Source organism: Micromys minutus, assembly GCF_963924665.1.
Source record: "Micromys minutus genome assembly, chromosome: X".
Classification (NCBI taxonomy): Eukaryota; Metazoa; Chordata; class Mammalia; order Rodentia; family Muridae; genus Micromys; species Micromys minutus.
This window is the reverse complement of record NC_137970.1, coordinates 16,108,096-16,133,325: the sequence shown is the minus strand read 5'-3', so window position 1 is coordinate 16,133,325 and position 25,230 is coordinate 16,108,096. Positions and strand designations below refer to the sequence as shown.

The following is a 25,230-nucleotide window of genomic DNA, read 5'->3' as shown; positions in this document are numbered from 1 at the left end:
TATTATATGGAAATTAAGGGCTCAATCTAAATGGCAATTAATACAAGTTTGATTGTTGTATCTTGTTCAATGCCTATAGCAACAGCCTCTTGGCCACAGTTTTCTGTTTTGTCCCAAAGGGAGATACCCTGAGAGTAGCTCATCAGCTTTTCTATCTCAAGCAACCTTTGTGGATAAGACCTAATTATATCTAGGAGCACAGACACCCTCTTTTTTTCAGTCTTTTGAGTGACTTTATTTTTTCCCTTCAACCATACTAGTATAATATCCAAATTTTGTCTTAACTGGTAGGACTGTAAACACAGGCTTATTCATTCCACTTACAGGCAAGGCAAATGCTGCTTCTTCAAATGGCCCCACCATGGACCCTCTGGTCATTCAACCCAAGTCACCCTCTTGTCTGGCTTTATCTTCACTGTATTGTGTGGCCACATCACTAAATCTCGTCACAGACTGTAACTTTTCCATGGCTTCCATGATTTCTCATGTTTTTCATATAGAATGTGTCTTAATGTCAGCACTGTCACTCCTAGAGGCTACATCTCCTTTCCCTCCTTTTCCAGAACCACCTTTTCCCTTTGGGCAGCATCTCTTAAGCTTGCAGTTAAACTCTAGGACAGCTGACACACTCTTTTTAAATGATCCTGTAAACATACCTGGGACATACATTTATCCCTCAGTATCAATGGGGAATTGGTTCCAGAATCGCTGCTTCTTCCCGTGAGGTGTCGCAATTCTCATATGCTCAAATGCCTTATATAAAATGACATGCTGATTGCATATAAATCTACGTCCATGATCTTAATTTAAATCATTTCTGAATGCCATGTTAAATAGTTGTTATGTGTACTGTTTAGGGAATCATGACAAGATAAAACGATCCCTGTACCTGTGTGGTGCAGGTGCAGTTTTTAAAAATACTTTTGATTCACTGTTGCGAAAACCATGGAAACAGAACCTCCAGATATGAACAACAGACTATACAAATTCTCAAAAAGGCAGCTCCTATGAAAAGGAGGGGCCCTTGGTGCGCATGTAACACAATGCCTTAAATTTCTTAGTCATTTGGGAAACCAAAGCTGCCTTCTCCATGGCACTGTCCAAAAAAAAAAAAAACCTACTGATGTTCTTAGCACTTGCTCCATTAAAACTAACATCTTTTAGACCTTTTCCAGTTTTGTAGATAAGATGTAATTCACACATAAATTCTACTGTCTCATTATGTTATTTTTGCAAAAAGAAAGGTCCATCATCTCTGCAAAGGCTGTAGATACTACAAACACTCTTATGAATTCCATGGTTTCTAGAGACTCCATTACTGGAGAAGCTTTCACAACCTACTCTCATATCTGCTTTGGTCCTTGAGAGCCATTTGTTGTCTACTGTCTTATGCCTAAGACACAGAACTAATGCTATCTGTCTTTACAGGGACTATTGGTAGCTTCATATTGGTATCTCCTGCAAAGAGGCTTTCACAGATCCTTAGCACATAGCTGTCAATTACAGCCTTAACTAGGTCTTAGAATCAGTATTCTCAAGTCACTGAAGCTACTAAACCTTTTGACATAAGACTGAACAAAGATGCTGGGGCTTTCGATAGGTCAGATGTGCCAGTAAGAATGGATAACCCTTTATTGTCAGTTCATTTGTCAGATGCTGTGCTGGATGAAGTCACCTCTTTCCCAAATTCACTGTCTACTTAGAGACCCTTTAAGTTGATGAAAATAAAGGAAAATAGGACTTGGGGCATATTATGAACATAGACACTCGCAGAGAAACTTGTCATTACTTAATAAGGATGACTCTGAAAAAGACAAAAGGGATGAAACCCAAGGATCAAAACAATTAACTCTTATACTGTAGCTAATGCAGTAGGTGCCCTGATTGTAAATCAAGACTCCCCCCACCTTGGTTTTTTTTTTTTTTTTTTTTTTTTTTTTTGGAGTTCCAGACACTGTTAAGATCAAATAAGTCATTTTCTTTTGTTGGAATGTAGAATACTGCAGTTTTTTTTTTAATTCACAGTCTTATACATGCCGGGTAAGAACACTCTACTTCAAGCCATTTGATGAAACTTTCACTATCCTAACAGGTCTGCAACCCCAAATTGAATTAAGGAAACCACTTTTCTGCTATTTTACTTACTAAAATCAAGGAGAAATTATAATAAGTCTTCTACATGCTTGGCTGCTGACAGCATTTACACAGCATGTCTCTTCTGCTTCATGCTTACGAGTTAAGATAAGAACAGAGTGCTCTTTCCTTTTGTGATCAATAGTCTCATGCCATGCATCAAAAGCCCAATAAAAGCTCTGTCCTCCCTGCCCCCCTGCCAGTGAGGGTGCTAGAGAAAAGACTTAAGGAGCAGAAAGGGTCTGCAACCCCATGGGAAGAACAATATTATCAATCAACCAAACCCTCCAAAACTCCCAGGGACTAAAACACCAACCATTGAGCACACATTGAGAGACCTATGGCTCCAGTTGCATATGTAGCTGATGTGAGAAGAGGCCTTTGGTCCAGTGAGGGTGTGTTTTCCCAATGTAGAGGAATGCCAAGGCACTGAGGTGGAGAGGATGATTGGGACGGAGTGGAGGGGGAGGGAAGTGGGTGGGCGAAGGGGATAACATTTCAAATACAGAGAATATCTAATAAAAAGAAAAAAAAAACCCTCTGTCCTCTTCCCTTCTCCAGAAATGTCAGTTTTAAAAGTCTCTAAGATCCCTACTGCCCCCAACACACTCTTTGTGTAAGTAATGAACCGCCAAGTACTTGAGTGATCTAAATGTGATAGAATATCATTGGCCTTTTTACTGGAAGCAAATTTTTATTGGATGTTTTTATATACATTCCAAATGTTATCCCCTTTCCCAGTTTCCCCTCCAGAAACCCCCTATCCCATCTCCACCTCTCCTGATTCTATGAGAGTGATCCCCCACCCACACTTCCAATTGTGCTGTCTCACCCCACCCTGGCATACCCCTACACTGGGGCATCAAGCTTTCACAGGACCTAGGGCCCCTCCTCCCACTGATGCCTGACAAGGCCATCCTCTGCTACGTATGCAAATCAGGAAGCAAATTTTGTGTTCAAGTTCATTCTGTATTTTTAGGTGAACCATCTTTGTCACTACATATAGTCTGAGTCTTCAACTTGTAGTAACCATCTGAGGATAGAAAACACAAAGCTTTAAGTGACTCCCCTGTTTTTCTCCACCCCTACCCCGGGAGCCTGTTTTTGAATTAGCAAGTTTCTGAATGAGGCCTGGGAGCTGCAGAATGTAAAACCACTCCACAGTGGCTTCTCTGCAACAGAGTATCCTACAATTTATATTACAACCAGCATCCTTCTGGTCTGTGCATTTGCGATAGTTAAGACAGGATCCAAAGTAGCTGTGAACCCTGTGGCTCATTCTTTGTGGTGGTTTAAGTCCTAAACTCATTACATCTAAAAGTAGCTCCTGTATCCAGTAAGTCAGGCCTTGATATTGTATGTCTGCTGAGCTTGTTATTACATATTGTGACTGTTATGTTACTTCTTGTGTACTAAATAATATAACTAGCATCTTTGTCTATTCAGCAGTTGTTATGCCGACTAAAAACCAAGGGTATTTAAAACATACCACATCCTTTAATCGTTTGAAGGATCATGGAGTTATCTTATACAGCTGTGTGGCGCTAATTTTTCACCTAATGAAGAAAAATCATATAATACGAGTTATGAAACAAAAAAAGTTAGAAAAATGTATTAGAAATGAAAAACTGAGAAAATAAAATCATGATTTATAAAGTATTCTATTGAATAAAAATAAATGCAATCACAGATCATAGGGTCTTATGGGGTCTCAGCTTTCTTAATTTCTAGAAATCAAATCCTTAATAAAGTTACAAGTTGTTTTGGATTGTTTGTTTGGGGCTTTATTTCTTTGGCAAGTATTAGTTGAGACACTCTTTGATATAGTAACCATCTTACAAGCACCACAAGTATCATGTTCCAGACTCTGGGAATAAGAGACAACGAAGTTTGAGTCTCAGAATCAGGAGGGCTTACAGTTCAGTTGATTAGGGCTAATGAGAGAGGGGTAAGATCTGGGACAGGACAGAACAGGGTGGGTACAGGGAACATCCTAGTATACTGTACTCAAATTCAGATGAGATTCTCGGAAACAGTGGCTTGCAAAAGTATAAACTAAAAATACCTGGTACATTTTGCAGATGGGAAAATCGGAGATTACAGACAAAGTTACCTGACACCGGCCTTGACCATCTGTGGTCAAGTCAGCTTTGAGCCAAGGCCTAGTGGGCTCCAAAGCACCATTTTACCAACATCACCTCAAATTTTCCATGAGTCTGTCTCCAAATTTTAAATCTCCTCCAATCCACTGACCTGAACTTGCAAACAACTCCAGGGGTAGATCAGGATGCTTTCTTACTGGGTACCCTGGTGACTGAAAGCATTAACCATTTTGCATGTGAAAGGCCTGGAGGTTAGACTTTTATCTCCCCCTTTTCCAGACAACATCAGATTCATGGCAACTGCTTGTTCCTAGGATTAGAAACACTGAACTACTAGGAAGCAAAGCTACAGCTTCACATGGCTTTCCACCTGCAGGAAATCTTCATCCTTGGAAGGAGGCTATAATGCTGCCCCAACTGCTTTTTCCTGACCCTTAACCCACCAATGTCAGAACTGACCCCAATCTGTTTATTAGTACTTTGGACCTATGGCTTACTCCCCCCCCCCCCCCCCCCAGAATCCAAACCACCACAGAACTCAAAAGACGATCTGAAGTCAGGAATTCTAACTGCTTATTTTCTTGTTTTTCCTTCCTTCGAATAAAATATTAAATAGTGGCCACCATACACATCTACAACTAATGAATTTTGTTTCACTGAAAAACCTGTTAAAAATCACGTGTTTTTTTTTTTTTTTTTTTTTTTTTTTTTTTTTTTTTTTGGTAAAATTATCCCCTAGAGACCTTGCCCTTGATTTCACATCGCTATGAACCAGAATGCAAATGGCCTCAGAAATTCTTCTCAGCATAGCAAAACCAACTACCATTTTCCAGTTGTTGTAAGGAATGATTTAACTTTTCCAATTTCAGTAGGATAAAGTTTGAAAAAGTCAAAATAACAAGCAAACAAAAACTCCAAGCAGTAGTCTAGTCCAAGGGTGTAACAAGCCATTCCAGGGCATGTCACCTTTTATTTTTGTGAGTTTGAAGTAGTATTCTGGAGCCAGCATTTAACAACCAAGCTGTACACTTCTTCCTCCTCACCATTTCCCCTGCATTATAGTCTAGACATAATTAGAAGAACTCCAACACTTCCAATGATTTTGATTAACTTTTTATTATGGAAAATGTCAAACATACAAAAGCAGAGATGGACATATATAATGAACATCTTTTAATCATCATTCAGCTTCAACAATCTTAAAGGCCAATCTCGTTTGAGTATGTCCAGTGTATTTAATATCAAGATGGATTTTGAAGCAAATCCCAGACATTATATCATTTCAATTGTAAATATTTGAATGCAGATAAGAATTCTTGATTCCAATATAACAACAGTATTATAATAATCAATGTGAAAATATTCAGCCAATGCTCAAAATATTCTAATTGTCTGATAAATTCACTTTGTTGGTCAAATCAGGATCGAAATAAGATCCAGACAGGTAAGGATCACTCTCTGAAGCCTTTCTCAACCCACAGGTTCAGCCTCTACCCCTTCCTTTCATCCTTGTTACTTATATACTGAAGAAACTGGATCATCTGTCCTGTGTTTTCTTGAAGTCAGAAGATTCTATGAATCTCATCTGGTTGATACATAGTAAACTGTTTCTATGTCTCCTGTATTTTCTATAGAGGAGAAATTATGTCAAGAGGCACAGTTAAATTTAGGTCAAAATTTTGGCAAATGTAGGAGGTACATAATGTCTGGGATAACACAGACATATGAACAAGAATATTCGCTACTATCTCACAGCTGCCTTGAGATAGTTCTGTAACACCTGATATACAAAAGCCACACATATGCTAGAGATATTAGAAGAGGGATGTTTCACCATTCATTATTGTTACAAAAGATTAAACAAATATTCAGTGACGCCTACCATATATCAAGTAATGTATGCTAGATATAAAAAGACTAAGAAAGCAAGTTCTTTGCATTCGCGGTCAAATCTGATGAGAAATACAGACAAAAGCACAAAAAGGCCACAGGTGCCAAATAGAATTCTGTACAGATACAGTGGTAGTGCAACAACCTGAAGAGTGGCCATTGTTAATACCAGGAAAGAAGTGTCCAAAAGCATAGGCTGAGCTGTGTCCTTGGGGATGTCAAAGAGCTCACCTGTGCTTCACAATTCCATTCATCATTGGGTTCACATACTTGATTCTTTCAAAGTAAATCTGAACAACATTTATTCCATTCACCTAAAAAAAGATAATCTGATTAATAAAGGTTTTACTGGTTTGGCCATTCCTGTAGAGTCTAGACAACAAATATTTACTGAGGATTTAGTATGGTTCATCAACCCTTCATACTGGAAAAGCCTGAAGTGAATTATCCAGTGTAATTCCAATGTAAGTACAGGTGAGAAGCTAAAGAAATAAAGTCCTCCAGATATGTTAAAAAGCTTAAAAGAGAAAATGTGGGAATTCACTGGTAGTAGGCATTTCTAACGTGTGAGTAAAAGAAAAATGTCTCCAATTTTTAGCTCCTCTTTTGAAGTTCTGGAGTTACGCAGCACTCAGGTTTGGTCCTAATCCTCAAGGAGTTCATATTCTATTAGGAAAACAGTCAGTTAGGAACATTGCTACAATAGGTGATTCCACAAAAAGAACTCTGGGGGGATAAACGCTTGGCCAGTTGTTAGTATTATATAGTTTCTAAGCAATTTCAGCTCCCTTCCCCTTAACAACTGTTGAGGGAGAGATTGTTCTTCTAAAGGAATTGTGTTTAACAGGAAACAAGGAAAGAAGCAACTCCAGATCCCAGAGCCTGTTAACCAAAGTGCCCCAGAAATGCTGCTGTGCATACTGCTATGTTACAAGCTTCCTGTTCTTGTTCTTACACACTTCAGGTTTTACTGAGGCTTCTAAATAAAGCCTTGCATCAATTCTCTCCAATGGAACCCCAGCCCAGACTTATCTGAAGCTGTGTTCCAAGCCCTTTGCTTCTTGCAAAAATCAGCTGATTGACAAAACATACATCTTGTGCCTGCACCAAACACCTCAAAATCAGTTAGACTTCAGCATGGCTTCTTCAAGCTTGTTAAAGGAGAAGCATAGGCACTTGTCCAGTGGGTGGGGTGCGATCAGCCCTTTAAGACAGCATGCTGAAAGCAAATTCCTATTATCGTGTGAAAAAGTCTTAATTATCTTGCATTGGTGTACTGGACTCGGAGGGGAAGGGGAGAAGTTGAAAATTTCGGCAGGAAATCTTCATTGCACTCAACATATAAAATGCATAGGCACTAAGTAGCCACTCCAAGGAGAAAAATCACACCTGCTGGTCAAAAATTTGGATAACATAAGATATGGACATGGTATGTTTCATTTCGGGGTCAGCTGTTTTGTCTGCATTACTTGGAATTATTCTATTTAAATATCCCAGGAAAGGATATTTAACTGTCTCTGTAACAACTGAAATATAAAATGTATTTTGGTCTGAAATATGGAAATGGAAAGGATGGGAAGGGTGAAAATTACATCAACAATCTCTGCGGATTCCAAAGAAAATTTCAGCGAACTGTACTGATCAATCCAAATACTTTGAGTGAAACAACATATGTTTATAAGATGCTAATGAAATCTGCTGTAATCAACAGCCTACTCCATTAGTCAAATAGAGTTCAAAATAGAATACTGTGTGTTATGTCTAGAATGCCACATTGTAGTTAAACTTCAAACATATATGTGGCATGTTTTGTATATAAGGTATTTTATGCATACAATAAATAGAACAATAATTCATTTCTCTAGAATAGTTGCAGACTCTTAAGATTGTGATTACTGAGAAAATCTATTCAGTGATTGAGAATACTGAGTAATTACTGTAAACTATACACAATAATCATTATTTAGAATATGAAATTACATGCTTGGTTGATGAATTCAATTGTTTTGGTAAGCAGTTTTGTACTAATTTCTTTGACAATATACCTTTCCTGACTACACCTATTTTACTTAAGTCGATTTATGTAACAGAAAACCAATGGGAAAAAATTGATGATATTCAATTTTATGTTTATCAAGTTATTTTTTAAAGGTAACCGATAGAAAATGTTTAAGTTGGTGTCAGCATACATGTCTATTTATTATTACAGGTTAGTAGAGCACATTTAAAGTGTTGGTGAAGAGTCGCCCTCCAGTCATATTCACTGTGAAGGCTGTGAATGAGAAAATAAGGAAAAAAACAAAAAACAAAAAAGATGCCAACTCTCTCCCACAATCGCGCGCCCCCTCACCACCAGGTAAGACTAAAGGATAATTCACTAAGACAAAACAACAAACAGAAGATGCCCAAGACATCAAAAGCGCGCATACATTCACACACAAACACATGTTAAGGCTGTTTAAAGGAAAAAAAAAATACCATCCAAACAAAAATAAAACACTACCGAGCAAACAGGCACCTAAGTAAACACAGACGCACAGGTAAACACACACACACACACACACACACACACACACACACACACACACACACTCCAGGAGAAGCAGGGCAAGCAGTTAAGGCACCTTTCACAAAATCCCATGCAGCTGTGGCTGACCGCAAGATTTTTACAGTGTCACCAAGAAGCGATTGGAAAAGCATCTGAAAAACGTGCAAACTGTCTGCAAACAGCGCCTGGCAACGGAGACAGTTTGCAAGCGTGATTCAGAGGTCTGCCTGCCAAGGAAACAAAAGAGCCTCCCTCCTGCCCGTGCGAGCGGGCGGGCGGGCGAGCTGGCTGGCGAGCGGGCGGGCGGGCGCACCGGGCAGGAGAGGTGCTCCCCTGGCAGGCAGGAGGAAAGTGCGGGGAGGCGACAGGCTGGAGTCCGGGCGGGCGGGAGGGAGCGGTACATACTAGGGCTCGCTCTCCGGCGGGGACGGGGCGGCCGAGTTCCCATTAGTAGGGGAGCCGCCCAGCTTCAGTTTCTCCAGGTACTCGGCGTGCACGGGCTTGTGGCACTGCAGGACCTTGATGGCATCTTCGATCTTGAACCACTCGCGCTTCCTGCCGATGCTGACCGAGTCTTCCCAATCCTCCAGCAGCTCGGTGACGGTGAGCACGAACACGTAGGTCCGGTGCTTGCGGTCCTGGTTCTGCTCGAAGACGCCCAGCAAGCGGCCCAACTTCCCCTTGACTCCCGCCTCCTCGTACACCTCGCGCACCGCCGCGCCGTCCGGCTCCTCCTCGGGCTCCATGCCCCCTCCGGGCACGATCCAGCGGTCGGGGTAGCGGCTGCTGCTCACCAGCAGCACCTCGTCTTCGCGCTCGCTGCGGAAGCACAGGCACGCGGCGCGTTTCTTGAAGCCCTCGGGGTCGTAGGTCCGCGTCTGGTTCGGCTTGCACTTCATCCTTGGCGCCGCCGCCTCTGAGGTCGCCTGCAGCAGCCTAGCGAGCGGGCGGCCGCCGCGCAGCCGAGGAGCTCCCGCGGGCAGGGACGGGGCCTGGCGACGCCGGAGGGGAGCGGAGCGGAGTGGAGCGGAGCCGGAGCCGAGCCCGGGGAGACGAGGCGGGGGCGGGCGCGGGGGCGGGGGCGAGCCGGCGCGTCAGTGAGTCCGCGGGGCGGGCGGCACCGGCCGGGCGCGCAGAGGGTCGCGAGCCCGCCGCCTGATTGGAGGCGCCGCTTCCGCCGCCCAGAGCCCGGAGCGCAGAGCCCGAGCCTCCGCACAGCCCCGGAGTGGACCGTGCGCGGTCCCCGCCCTCCCGATGGCCGCGATCGCGCGCGCGCTCGCCTGCTCCGCCGCCGCCGCCGCCGCCGCCGTGGCTGCTGCGCCAGGGGTTGAGCGAGGTGAGGCGCGTGCGCGCTCCTGGCCGGGTCCGCGTGCGCGCGCGCGGCGGAGGGCGAGGGGCGGAGGGCCGAGGGGCGGAGGCGGGGGTCTCCCGACTCCCGCAAAGCGCGATGCCGCCTGACCACTGCGCAGGCGCCCCGCTCCGCTGGGACTGAAGCTTCTGGCTGCCAGTGCGCGGGGAAGGTGCACCCAGTTGGGACTTTGCTCAGGGTCCTCCCCACGTGTGTGTCTCAGCCAGACCTGGAGGCAGAGGGGGCCATGCCCTCCCTGAGAAATGCCAAAGCAGAGGGGGTCGAGGCCCGCATATCCCAGTCAGCTCCCATCATGAACTTCCCTGCCTTATTTCTAGGCAGAAGGCCTGGTGTCCCCAGAATGACCAATGAGAGGCTTGCCAGAATAATCTTTGCTGAGTCACATGCAGCTTGCCTTCTTCAACAGGTTCCCTTCTGCAGCTTGTTGACCAGGTTGCCTCAGCCCTTGCCTTAAACACTGTCACAGAACCCCTGCTCACAATTTGCACAGGTTCCCACTCAGAGAAACCCAGGACTCCTTGTAAAAACCCTCTTCAATATCCTTGGGAGGTGTTCTGGGACAGCACCCCCTAAAGTCTTGGATCTCATGTCAAGAGCTTCCATCCTCACATCCTATTCCCTTTGCAGGCCTCCTTACAGATGAGTACCAAGGGATTTAGGATTTTGGTGATTCTAGAAAGTGTGTGTGTGTGTGTGTGTGTGTGTGTGTGTGTGTGTTTGTGTGAGTTTCTCTGAACAGGTGATTCTTGAAAGTGTGTGTGCATGCCTGTTCCTGTATTTGTGAGTGTGTGGACATGGACCTTTGAGCAGGTGCAGGCCCAAGGTGGGCAAAGGTCTCTCTCTCTCAGTGCATCCAATGCTCTCCCAGCATCATGACTTTGGAGAGAGGTTAGTAAGGTGTGTCTGTGCAAGACCAGAAAGCCACAGGGATTCGTACTCTGTTTTCTAGAGTCTCTAGCTTTGGCAATGCAGCCTGACTTTTAAGTCAGTGGTGGGATCAGATCTCAGGTGCTGATGCCTGAGCTAATTACATGAGCCTCAGCGACTTTAAGCAGGAAGCCATTGCCCTGGCCCAGTGGTTTTCATCTGGAGATGTCAAAGGTCCTCCTTGTCCTGTGCTTCGCATGACCTCTTGGTAGAGAAGCAGGGTCTAAAGTAAACACAAAAGTTTCACCACAGAGTTTTGTTTTCTCTGAGTATCTCTCCTTCCCCCTTAGACTTCTAGACTTCTGAGGCCCCACAAGTCTCTCCCATCACCTCCTAGGCAAGCCTGGGCTGACTTGAAACCACCTTGCCCTGGCTACAGTAATTTTGGCTGATTTTTCAGAGAAGCAGTCTGCTGTGGTTTAGCTTGATGATATTCCTAGCTGTCTTCTTGGGGAAAGAGTTCACTTTGGTGAGGATGACTGACTTCATACAAGGAGAATTTCCATTTTCCTGTATTCCTGTGCCCTCTAGCCTCTTTTTTGTTTTTTTGTTTGTGTTTTTTAATTGTCTTATTTATTTACATTCCAAAGGTTGCCCCCTTCCTAGTTGCCCCTCCAGGTATTCTTCACCCTCTTCTCCCTCTGCCTCTGAGACATTACTCACCCACCCACATACCCCTACCCTCTGCCCCTCCTCCAGAAGCCCCTTTCCTGGGGCACCAAGGCTACAGAATTAGCTGATCCTCTCCAACTGCAGTCAAACAAAGTTGTCCTCGGCTATCTATGTGCTGGGGCCATGGACCCCTATGCTCTTGGTTGGTGGCTTGGTCTCTGAGAAATCCCAGGGTTTCCTGTTAGTTGACACTGTTGGTCTTCCTGTGGGATGTCATCCTCTTCAGTTCCTTCCGTCCTTAATACAGGAACAATTCTGGCTCAAACATTTCGAAAGTGCTTTGGGGACCCTGTCCCTCCACTTGTTGCTCTGTATGTCCACCTGAAGTGATCTCTTCAGCATTTCTGCTGAGGTCATCCCCCTGAAGCCTGGCAGCCTCTTACATCCTAGGTCTTTGGAACTAGAGGTGGCTCTGACCTCTCAGCCACCTCAGCTACAAATGGTAGCTGGACTTTTGGCTTTTGTCCTGCCCCCACCCATACATGATCCTGACCCCTTTTCCCCTCCCTGTCCCTGCTCCAATCCAAGTCCCTCCCTCTCTGAGCCACCTATTGTTAGTTTGTTCTCCCTCTAAATGGGATTGAAGCATCCTCACCTGTGCCTTTCTTCTTGTTAAACTCTTACCTAGAGTGGGCTGTATCATGGGAATTCTGTACATTTTGGCTAATATCTCCTTATCACTGAGTACATACCATGCAAGTATTTTGGGTATGGGTTACCTCACTCTGGGTGATATATTCTAGTTCCATCCATTTGCCTGCACAATTCATGAAATCCTTGCTTTTGATAGCTGAGTGGTATTCCATTGTATCCATTCTTCACTAGAGGGACATCTGGGTTGTTTCCAGTTTCTGGCTATGAACATAGAAGAACATGGGCACGTGTGTCATGGTGGGCCATTGTTGAAATGTGTCCAAGAGTGGGATAGCTGGATCCTCAGGCAAAACTATTTCCATTTTTCTGAAGAACCGCCAGACTGATTTCCAGAGTGGTTGTACCAATTTGCAATCCCATCAACAATGGTGGAGTGTTATTCTTTTTCCAAATCCTTGCCAGCATCTGCTGTCAACTGAGTTTTTGATCTTAGCCATTCTGACAGTGTAAGGTGGAATTTCATTTTGCTTTTAATTTTCATTTCTCTGATGACTATGGATTTGAACATTTCTTAACATGTGTTTTGGCCTTCACTGATTCCTCTGTTGTGAATTCTTTGTTTTGCTCTGTACCGATTTCTCAAGTGGGTTATTTACATTTTTGGATTCTAACTTCTTGAAGTCTTTATATATTTTTGATATTATCCCTCAATCCCATGTAGGATTGGTAAAGATCTTTCCCAATCTGTTGGTTCCTATTTTGTCCTATGGACAGTGTCCTTTGCCTTACAGAAAAGCTTTTCGGTTTCATGTGGTCCCATTTGTCAATTTGTGATCTTAAAGCCTGAGCCCTTGGAGTTCTGTTTAGGAAGTTTTCTCCTGTGCCTGTGCATTCAATCTTCTTCCCCACTTTCTCTTCTGTCAGGTCCAGTGTATCTGGTTTAATGTTGAGGTCTTTAATCCACTTTGACTTGAGCTTTGGACAAAATATGGATCGATTTGGATTCTTCTACAAGCCAGTTGTGGTGGTGTAAGCAATAGGTTTTGCTGAAGGAGGCAGAGACCGGAAGATTCCAGGCCAGCTTGGGTTACACATCTATTGTCTCTCTTTTTTGAATTATTATTCTTTAACCATTTTTTGCAGGACAGTTGTTATCCCCTCCCCATCCACCCTCTGACAGTCCCTTACCCCATTCCTCCTCCATGTCTCCAAGAGGATATCTTCAGCCCACCAGACCTCTCACTTCCCTGGGGCCTCAAGTCTCTTGAAGCTTAGGTTGTCTTTTCTCACTGAGGCCAGACCAGGCAGTCCTGTGCTATGCATGTGTCTGGGACCTTGGGCCAGCAAGTGTAGGCTGCCGGGTTGGTGGTTCAGTGTCTGAGAGATCTTGGGGGCCCATGTTAGTTGATACTGATGGTCTTCCTATGGGGTCACCCTCTTCTTTGGCTTTTTTCAGTGTTCCCCTAATTCCACCACAGGGGTCAGCAGCTTCTGTCCATTGGTTGAGTGTAGCTTTCTGTATCTGACTCTTTCATCTGCTTGCTGAGCCTCTCAGAGGGCAGCCATGCTAGGCTCCTGTCTGTAAGGACATCAGAGCATCAGTAATAGTGCCAGGCCCAATTTGGGCCTGTTACTGGACCTCCTTTCCCTCAGGCTCTTCTCCATTTTTTTTGTCCCTGCAGTTCTTTTAGACAGGAAAATTATGAGTCAGAGTTTTTGATTGTGGGATGGCAACCCCATCCCTCCACTTGATGCCTGTCTTTCTACTGGAGGTGGGCTCTACAAGTTCCCTCTTTCCACTGCTGACCATTTCATTTAAGGTCCCTCCCTTTGAGTACTGAGCGTCTCTCCACTCCTAAGTATCTGGTATATTGTAGAGGGTGCCCCCACTTCCTGTCGCCTAACATTGCCTGTATCCATTCATTCTGCTGACTCTCAGGGCTTCTGTCTGGTTGTCCAATACCAGATCATGTTCCCCTTTCCCCCTCCCTGTTAACTTTATAGAAGCCTCGAATAGCAAGAGGGTTCCCAGCAATAAAACCTTGCCATGCTAGTGCACAAGGGCCAGTTATCCCTGCAAGGTGAAGTGGAGTGAAATGATATCCCAAATATGTATGATTCTCTCAACAGTCTCAAACAGGGTTTTGATTATTGGATGGCTTCTTCCTCTGGGAAGCCCATACCATTGTTCTTAGTTCCCATACCACTGTCCTTAGTAGTTCTCATCTGTGAAATGGGGCAACTCCCTGGGGAAGCCCTGCTCTCCCAAGGAGGCTAAGGGAACTTGGGCTCACTGCTTCTTTGCACTGAGTTCTGAACTCTGGTCTTGGATATGAGAGTTCCTTTTGGCTTTTTTTCTATCCTAGCTGAGGGAATGGTCCTGTTGCACACTGTGTGTGACATGGTGGAATCTTGCCAGCCTGAAGCACACCCTGTCTCCTTCTGAGCCAGCAATCTCCCTGAAACAATATCTAGCAAGCTGGGGAGACATCCCCTGAGGGAAACATTGTGTACTAAGCTCCATGGATCCCAAAGGATCATTGCTATCTTTCTTCCTGAGTCTATGGATGCCTAGATTAAGATTACTTCACTCCCACTCAGTGTATCTCTCTCTCTCTCTCTCTCTCTCTCTCTCTCTCTCTCTCTCTCTCTCTCTCTCCCTCGCTCCCTCCCTCCCCCCCTCTCCCTCCCTCCCTCTCTCTCTCTCTCTCTCTCTCTCTCTCTCTCCTCTCTCTCTCTCCCTCTCTCTCTCTCTCTCTCTCTCTCTCTCTCTCTCTCTCTCTCTCTCTCTGTGTGTGTGTGTGTGTGTGTGAGAGAGAGAGAGAGAGAGAGGAGGAGGAGGAGGAGGAGGAGGAGGGAAGATAGTATTCTCTGTGTGTGTGTGTGTGAGAGAGAGAGAGAGAGAGAGAGAGAGAGAGAGAGAGAGAGAGGAGGAGGAGGAGGAGGAGGAGGAGGAGAAAAGATAGGATTGTGTGCCTTTCACCTCCTCCCCCCATCCATATTCCTTTCTTCAGGAATGCTGGTGGATTTAATGTGGATCTCCAGTATGTTGTAATTTAGCAAATGCCCCCTAGGGGTGCAGACTGGAAGACAAAAGACCCCAGGATTCCTATTGTGGATTCCCATTGAATTAGACTCTATATTCAGAGACTCTTCTGTGCTTTTGTGAATGATGTGATATCTTGTAGAGTGGAAACCATTTCTGGTATTCAACAAAATGTGAGAAAAGCCACTTTTTAGTAATGAGCAGCATCAACCTGAGACTGATCTTTAGAGACAGTACTCATGATGAATGCTGCAGAAGGCATTGCATTCATCTCCTTTATACAATCCTTTAAAGTTCTCTTTGAAGCAATTAGCATCCTTTGCATATGGGGAGGGATAACATTAAGATTCACAGCTATACAATGTTTAGGTATCTAGCCATTAGATAGGCACATGAGATCAAGTCCCAGGGTTCATACAATGGACTTCCTAGCTCAGAAAGTCTTCAGCTTCCCCCAGCTCTGGTCCCTGTGCTGTCCCTTGTTTTGCCTGCTTAAGCTCCTCAGCCTTCAGGGATTCCTGTCCTCAGCCTCTCTGAATATCCTTGCATTAAACAGTCTCTCCAGCCCCATTGTAATGCTGCCAAAATACACACTCATTCCCACTGTGTTACACAAAGAAGATCATCCCCAAAGTTCAGAAACAGACTGAACACTTTCTCTCTATGCATGTCAGTTTGGAAGAAAAAGACATAGCAGTAAAGTTAGTCTAGCAAAGGCTGTATTTTATTATGCTGAGAGTCATCAACCAAGACTCACAGTATAGATTCTAACTTTGGTCCCCAGCCTATCGCCCAAGGCTGCTCAGCTGTGTGATATATCTTAGCTGAAGGTCAGGTCCAGTCTCTAACATTGTCTGATTTTAGGGTCAGGAAACTGGGGAGAGACTCTCTAAAATTTGTCCTGATTTTAGGGTCAGGACAGATCAAGGCACATCTCTCCAGATGTACAGAAGCGAGCCTTTCTTTTCGTCTTTGCTAAGATGCTGTCCAGTGAATATCATGGAGTCTTAGGGCTGTATTTGGTTCTTTTGAGTGCGTGATGTCTCTGGGTTCTGGTTGTCAGGTACAGCCTTGGGTGGAGCAGGATTTTTGACTAAGCTAATTTTTCTATGTTAAACATGCCTTTGTCTTTTTTTATATACTATTCTCATTTACATATCTTTCCTGCATTTGAAGGGCAGGGGTACTGGTTTCAAGGATGAGTTCTGTGTCCCCCATAAGGTCAGGGTACCTTTTCTTCCCCACAGCCCGCATAAGCTCCACCAGAATATAGTCCATTTGTCCATCACCCCGCTGCTCAAATCCCAATATACAGTGACCCTACCTGCAAACACCCTCTGCGGACAGCAGGCTTCTGCTACTCAGCAGGTGTTTCACAAGGATAAACTTTCATTTGATGAACAGGAGGTTAAGATGGATAATGTCAGAGCTTTAAACAGATAGAGGAAATGTTATCTCAGTTCCTCAGCCAGTTCCCTGTAGCAGCAACAACAGTGGCCTTCTCTGGAGAGCTCTGCCCCACATTCCAAAGGCAGCTTAGCTGTGAGCATTGTCCCCGCATTGTCTTCTGGGAATTTCAGACTGGATGGAGACACCGCACTGGCCTCTTCGCTATATTTCAGGAAAAGGCATAACATGTTTTATTCTAACTATCCCAAAGCACCATACCTATTAGGGATTGAGGTGATAAACCTTCCTGTATTCCCAGTAGCAGGTTAGTAATCGGCCCATATCCCTGAAGGGCACAGCGATTTCAGGACTTCAAGGGCCATCAAGTTCAGGGCATTGGGCTTGGGGCCTTTACCAATGAATCAGCTCACCAGCCCCTTTCCTTCTAATTGTGCTGCCAGAAACTCCATAGGTCTTTATTTGAGGTCTGAGGGCAGGCCAGATATTTTTCACACTTCCCTGACAACTGTCTGAGGATCCCTGTGATCTCCATTCCCTGCTCTTTGATTATTAAATGAAAGCTAGGAGATTCCAAAGAGCAGATCCTTCTAATCACAGACAAATAATGCTGGGCTGGGACTAAGGCAAGGGCTCTCACAATCCACCTCACACACTTTTCATCAAATCTGCACATTCCTTTCTTCTTTCCTGAGCTTATGCAGCAGGTTTGGCTGTGGGAGCACCATGTGTTTATCCTTCAGTATGGAAAACAGAAGAAAACCTCTGGTTAATCCCTTGGATGCTGTCCTCATTTCATCTTATCTTTTCTCTCTTATTGGTCTGGAATTTGCTGTGTAAACATGGATGTTCCCAAGTCTCCTTTTCCCCAGCATGCATTGAGACAACAACTGTGTATCTGTAGACATGGCATTTTTTAAAAACTTAAGTTGCAGGAATTGAGCTCAGTTCCTTATACTTGTACAGCAAGCACTTTATTGACTGAGGTAGCATCCTAGCTCCAAAAAATTCCATTTTAATGCTGGGAAGTAACTCCCCTGTGCTTGTATGCCATAGATGTAAACTTTCAAGTTCCTAAACATAAAAACAAGGCCTGTGCTTCTACTTTATTCAGTTTGATTCAGACATGCTAGTCCTCTGTCTCCCATGGTCTTTCCTTTAAGCTGCTATATTTATAGAAAATCAGATTGACACACTTGAAAACATATGTATGAGTGCATGTGATGACTACAGCATAAAAAACTGGACACCATCACATTGTGTGGTGAAGCCTGCAGTATGCTAGATTCCTGTGAACATGGACCACTGCACCAGATTCTTACTTTATTGCATATATTTTATTGGCATATATTTTATTGACATTTCAAATGATATCTTCTCCTGGTTTTCTCTCCATAAACTCCTATCCCTCACCCCTCCCCCTGCTTCTATGAGGGTGCTCCTTCAACCACCCACCCATCGAGCCCCTAGCCCCTACCTTATACTCCCCACTCTGACATTCTCCTACACTTGGGTATTGAGCCTTGGCAGGAGAAAGGGCTTCTCCTCCGATTGATGCCCAATAAGGCCATCCTCTGTCATATATGCAGCTGGGGCCATGGGTCCATCTATGTGTACATTTGAGAGTAGTTTAGTCCCTGGGAGCTCTCGTTGGTTTGTATCGTTGCCCTTGTGAGGTTGCAACCCCTTCTGCTCCTTCAATTCTTCCTGTAACTCCTCCACTGGGGACCTGACTCTCATTTCAGTGGTTGGCTGTGAGCATCCCCTCTGTATTTGTTATAATTTGTCAAAGTCTCTCAGGAGACAGCTGTATCAGGCTCCTGTCAGCAAGAACTTCTTTGCATCAGCAATAATGTCTGGATTTGATGGCTGTATATGGGCTGGATCTCCAGGTGGGGCAGTCTCTGTAAGGCCTTTCTTTCTGTCTCTGCTTCAACCTTTGTCTTTATATTTCCTTCTGTGAATACTTTTGTTCCCTCTTCTAGGAATGAAACATCTGTCCTTTGGTCTTCCTTCTTCTTAAGCTTGATGTTTTCTGTGAATTGTATCTTGGGTGATTTGAGCTTTGGGGCTAATATCCAATTATCAGTGAGTGCATACCATGTGTGTTTTTTTTTTTTTTTTTTTTTTTTTTTTTTTTTTTTTTTTTTTTTTTTTTTTTTTTTTTTGTGATTGGGTTGCCTCACTCAAGATAATATTTTCTAGTTCCATTCATTTGCCTGAGATTTTCATAAAGTCGTTGTTTTTAATAGCTGAGTAGTATTTCACTGTGTAAAGTACCACATTTTCTATATCCATTCCTCTGTTGAGTGTCATCTGGGTATTTTCCAGCTTCTAGCTACTATAAATAAGGCTGCTATGAACATATGAACATAGTTATATGTTGGATCAATTTGGTCGTACTATGTCCAATTTTCTGAGGAATCTCCAGAATGATTTTCAGAGTGGTTGTACCAGCTTGCAATCCCACCAACAATGGAGGAGTGTTCCTCTTTCTCTACATCCAAACCAGCATTTGCTGGATATAATAGCCCAGGCTGGCATTTGTGTTCTCTTAGGGTCTGGATGACATCTGTCCAGGATCCCCTAGCTTTTATAGTCTCTGTTGATAAGTCTGTTGTAATTCTGATAGGTTTGCCTTAAATGTTACTTGACCTTTTCCCCTTATTGCTTTTAATATTCCTTCTTTGTTTTGTGCATTTGGTGTTTTGATTATTATGTAACAAGAGGAATTTTTTCTGGTCCACTCTATTTGGAGTTCTGTATGTGTCTTCTATGTTCATGGGCATCTCTTTCCTTAGGTCGGGGAGTTTTGTTCTATAATTCTGTTGAAGATATGTACTGGCCCTTTAAGTTGGAAATCTTTGCTCTCTTCTATACTATTATCCTCAGGTTTGACCTTCTCATTGTGTCCTGGATCTCCTGGATGTTTTGGGTTAGGAGCTTATTGCATTTTTCATTTTCTTTGATGGTTGTATCAAAGTTTTCTATGGAATCTTCTGCCCCTGACATTCTCTCTTCTATGTCTTGTATTTTGTTGATGATGCTTGTGTCTATGACTCCTGATCACTCTTCTAGGTTTTCTATCTCCAGGGTTGTCTTTTTTGTGATTTCTTTATTATTTCTATATCTATTTTTAGATCTTGGATGGTTTTGTTCAATTCCTTCACGTGTTCGGTTGAGTTTTTCCCTAATTTTCTTTGGGATTTTTGTGTTTCCTCTTTGAGGAATTCTACCAGTTTACCTGTGTTTTCCTGTATTTATTTAAAGGAGTTATTGATGACCTTCTCAGAGTCCTCTAACATCATCTTGAGTTGTGATTTTAAATCATAATCTTGCTTTTCTGGTGTGTTGAGGTATCCAGGACTTGATGTGTTGGGGAAACTGGGTTCAGATGATGCCAAGTGGCCTTGGTTTCTGTTGCTTAGGTTCTTGCACTTGCCTCTTGCCATCTGGTTATCTCTGGTCTTAGCTGGTCTTGCTGATTCTGGCAATGAATTGACCCTCCTGTAAACCTGTGTGTCAGCCCTACTGGGGGACCTGGTCTCTCCTAATAGGGTCTGGGTGCAGAAAACTGTAGCACAGTGTCAGCACAGGGTGCAGGCAGAAAATATAAGGATCCTTTTCCAGACTGCTCCTCAGTTCCTGTGTCCTGATGGCTCCAGGCAGGTTCCTCTTGGGCCAGGAATTAGAGCAAAAGTAGTGGTCTTACCTGTGCTCTCAGGTGTGTCAGAACTTCTGGGGGACAAGCTCTTTTCTAGTAGGGTCTGGGTACAGAGAGCTGTGGCACAGGGTCAGCTCTGGATGCAGTCGGAACCCGAAGGAGCACCAGATTCTAAATCCTCCAACTGCTATTGACTTCCTGTTGAGTTGTCATGGCAGATGATGTCACCTTTAATTTGTAGATGAGCATATTGGGTATGGGTTCAGTAGGAAGTATGTTGATTGTGCAGATCTCCTGGGGAAGCCTACTGGGTTTCATGTCGGCTGCTTGATAGAGAATTTGCCAAGGTCCTAGTCTATTACCCTTCTGTAGTAAAAGAAACAAGGAGAAGGAAAAGCCTGATTCATAAATGTGCACAAAGTGCTTTGATGTTGCCAAGAGGAGGATGGAAGAGAAAACAAAGAAAAGCAAGGAGGAGGAGGAGGAGCGGTGTATCTCTGTGAGTGTGACTCAACATGCCATCAGTAGACACTCCTATTATTGTGGTAGTCACAGGCTTGATTTTTACTGCTAGACACAGTTGTAGCTGTTGAGTTTTGTATGGACATCATGTGCATCATTTCCTGCTGTGCTAACCCCAACTCACCTGTACAGCCCCCTCTCAAATGCATGCCTAGATCCTCCTGTTCATCCTCTATTATGATTATTATCAGCTATATATATGCACATGTATACATACATACATATATCCACACATATTTTATACACATACAGATTGGTGATCTATTTGGCATTGCTCGTAAGTGTATGTGTTTAGGGTAGACCACCAAGGGTTATATGACCTCCCAGGGTCCTTCAGATGTGCAGGCGACTTCTTCATGTCTCAGCAGCAACCATTATGCTGCCTTAGTTCTTCTGTGTGGCTCTTCATCTAAGGACAGCACCTTGTGAGACTTCCCCCATCAATGTTGGCAGGACAATTGACAGGGTCATTGTGCTGGCCCCTTTTCAGCTAACCTTATTCTTAAGGTCATATCAGTTTAGCTCCCTTGTCATATGCAGATGGCAGTGTCTCCCAGCAGACACTCTAGTCCTTTGGCTCTTATGGTCTTTCCTGCCCTTCCTGTTCATTTGTCCTGAATCTTCACTGTGACACTTGCATTCAACATGGATTAATTGTGCTTGTGGATACCATAGTCGTGTGTTCTCTGCTTTTTCCAGTTGTGTGTTTCTGAATGGACTCCGGTGAAAAAGAAGCTTCTTTGGTGGGGGAGGGTATACTTTTAACTACAGAGTTTTGAGGATAGCGTTTCTAATGCATTTAGAAAGGTACCGGTTTAGGAAACTTGCAGTAATAGGATCTACTCTATGATCCATGACCACGAGCCAATAATGATGGGAACAGAACAAGCATTAAATCCCTCCTCTTGAGCTTGTCTTTAAGTCCAACTACATAGCTATTGGTTGCATCAAGAATATACATCCACTATTGCCACTTTGGGGCTATCTTTCCATTTTGGCAATTGCTGTGATCTCTAAGTGTTACAGCCAGATAGGAGTTTTGATTGATTTTGTCTCTTGGAAGCTAGAGTAGCTGCTTCAAGTTCTGTGACAGTTAATCCTCAAAAAGGAGGCTTCCTGGTTACACACAGTCCAGTGCGTGAAATATGTGGAAGCTCCATCAACTGTGTTTTAGTTTCAAGTTGTGGGATGAATAAAATCAGTGGATTTTAGTATTCAGGCTCTGTTCAACCCCCCTATTCAGCAACTAGAAGGGAGGTGTGCTATGCCTGACACTGGGGTTTCTGATAGTCTGTTCTTGGTAGAAGCATTTTCACTCAAAATGGAATTACTTTCTTAAAACTTTATAATCATATGACTATGTCTATACATATACATACAACTTGTGCATACATATACACGATATTTTATTTCATCTTGTATTTATGAATTGATACCAATATTGCATTTTTATTGACATATAAAATCAAGTTACTGTATAGCATTGTCAAACATCCCAAGGGCTTCCTGGCCTCTCATTCTCCATCATGGAGGGAAGTCAGGTGGGAACTCAAGTCAGGAACATGGAAGCACAAAGCAATGCAGAGGCCACTCAGGAATACTGCTTCCTGGCTTGTTAGCTCATAGTTTGCTCAGTCTGCTTTCTTATAGAACACAAGATAACCTACCAAGGGATGGTACTCTTGAGAAGGAGGTGGGACCTTCCACATCAATCACTAATTAAGACAACGAACTCCAAGCAGGGATGCTTACGTTTCACTTGGAACAGGGAATGGGGTGATTGTGGAGGGCAGATGGTGGGAGGGAAGTAGAAGGGGATGGTTCTGAGGAGGGTGTGGGAAGGAGCAGGGGATGGTCGAATGGCCATGAATATGAATGGAAAACTGGAAGTGACTGGTGGCTATGGGACGTCTCCAGGAAGAAACAGAGACTGGGATAAAGGATGTACCCTAGAAAAAATGAGGGTGTCTCTAGTTTGACTCAGGGCATTGAGGATATGGAGCCTGGGAGACTGTCTCCTGTGGCTAGGCAGGAACCCAGGTAAAGCCATAGGGACACTAACACACACAACATTTTCAACTCAAAACATCCTGTGTACAAGAAATGCTATGATTAGAGATGAAGGATAGATGATGGAATGGCCACCCAATAACTGGACCAAATTCAGATTCATCTTGTGGGCAAGCACAAATCCCTTGCACTATTATGGATAATCTGTGCTTGCACACAGGAGCCTAGCATGGCTGTCCTCTACGTGCTCCACCCAGCAGCTGACTCAGATGAGACACTCACAGTCAAACACTGGATGGAGTTTGGGCACTCTTATGGAAGAGTAAGAGGAAGGATTGCAGTTCCTAAGTAAATAGGGACTCCATAGGAAACCCAACAGAATCAACTAACCTGGAACGTTACAGCTTTCAGAGACTGAACCACCAAACAGAAAATACAAGGCCTAGAACAAGGCCTCACTACACATATGTAGCAGACATGCAGCCTAATCGTCATGTGGGTCCCGAACAAATGAAGTAGAGGCGATCCCAAAACCTGCTTCATGTATGTGCCATATGTTCTTCTAGCTGGGCAGCCTTGTCTGGCCCAGTGGTACAGGGCATGCCTAACCCCACAGAGACTTGATGTACCAGACTAATCTAATGGTGGCTTTTTCTTGGTTATGATTCTCTATTCTCAGGTGGCTTGAGCTGTGTTGAGTGTAAGGGACCAACCCCCTTTCCCGAGAAGTTCTACACACCAGACATTAGTGGCAGATTGCAGCTTAGTCTCCATGTGGGTCCCCTAACAACTAGAGCGGGGACTGTCTCTGACTGTTTCCTCCCATTGGATCTGCTTTTCCTACCTGGACCGACTGGTTGGGCAGGAGCTGGCCAGGATGCCCTTAGTTCTGCTGTGACCTTGTGTCCCAGGGTGAGTTGGTACCTAAGGCCCAGCTTCCCCTTCACTGAGCCCAAGAGGAGAGGGTAGTGGGAGGAGAGATTTGTAAGGGTGGGGCTTGGAGGAGAGAGGGGAGGGATTGTTTCCCTAACTGTACCTTGTCTTTTTAGCTTTAGGAGGTCCTGTTTGTCAATTGCTGCCCTTTGTTTGTGGGCACCCGGGGTCCTATCTAGACAGTCCCTTCCTGCGTGTGCCTTGTAGGGCCCAGCTTATGTTCCTTTATCACTTGAGGTTTCACCTTCAGGTCCGCCATACATTTGGAGTTAGTTTTAGTGCAGGGTGATAGATACATGCAGGTCTAACCTCATTTTTCACTGTATCCTCATCCACCAATCACAGCACAGAGGCTGAAGATGCTGCCCCTTCTCCAGGGTGTCGTTGCCATCTTTTCCGAACATCAGGTGCTTTAGTTTACCTGAACTTACATTTGTGGTTTTGCTTTTGTTTCACTAATCTCCATGTCTGTGTTTACCAAGACCATACTGTTTTTATTACCACAGACATGTAATGTCTCTTGAAATCTGAAATGTTAGATTCTCCAGTATACCACACACCCCAGCCCTGGATTGCCTTTGATCCCTGGGTTCTTTTGTGTTTCCAAATCAATTAAAGTGTTTTAAAACCTTTCCCTGAAGACTGTCAAGAGGATTTTGATAGAGAGTACATTATTTCTCTGCATTATCCTTGGCATAATGGTCATTTGCACAGTGATATTTGGCTTGTCCGTTACCATGAGAATTTTTTTCATATTCTTGTGTATATCTCCTGAAGATAGAGTGGATTTTGTAAAAAGGCTTTTTTCATATCTATTGAGACAATCATGACAATTTCCTTTTCAGTCTAAGTCCAGGAAGACGCACCAGGTAGCATTAAGGCCATAGACCCAAACATGTCTCACAGCCAAAGACAGGCCATCCTTACAAACACGGCCCACCGCCGCAGCCAGGACCAGATGCACACTATGCACTCATCTCCCTGAGTATGCCACTCACATCAGTAAGTTCCCTGAGTGCATCATGGCCCCAAGACATGAACCAGCCAATGGCACAGGACATGGGTACTCATATGTCATCAGGTGACAAGTCAGTCCTCAGATTTCAACCCAGACCTCAGTCACATGAGGGCCATTGACCCAGAAACCATCCTAAGCTGCAACACAGGACATGGTGGTCCTTCGACGACATCCATCCAGAAAATGCACCATTCCTCATCTAGGGTTTCCCTCATCGCCAGGATTTAGTGTTATCTCCTGAGCAGGCTGCTTATTTGGGGACTGAGCCCGTGTCTGTTTGTTCCGGGCTGCTGCACACCATCCTATCAACCCCACTGGGCAATACATAAGCCACCAGCAACCTCAGCCCCACCCTCCAGTCACTGTGGTCATGGCCCCAGTTCTCCCTCTCCCTC

The 25,230-nt window shown here is 44.2% G+C and overlaps 1 protein-coding gene and 1 pseudogene across 2 annotated transcripts; both read right to left on the bottom strand.

Annotated features, from left to right (window-relative positions):
• Positions 1-234: 234 nt before the first annotated feature.
• LOC308415995 (peptidyl-prolyl cis-trans isomerase NIMA-interacting 4-like) lies at positions 235-477 on the bottom strand (annotated as a pseudogene). Its single transcript has one exon. The product of its transcript is annotated as a peptidyl-prolyl cis-trans isomerase NIMA-interacting 4-like (transcript).
• Positions 478-6,329: 5,852 nt separating this feature from the next.
• LOC308416044 (diphosphoinositol polyphosphate phosphohydrolase 3-alpha) lies at positions 6,330-9,572 on the bottom strand (the record flags this gene model as incomplete). The annotated part of the gene is made up of 2 exons (XM_080911076.1): positions 6,330-6,439; positions 9,079-9,572. Coding segments are annotated over 2 exons (495 nt in total). The 3' UTR covers positions 6,330-6,438.
• Positions 9,573-25,230: the final 15,658 nt, after the last annotated feature.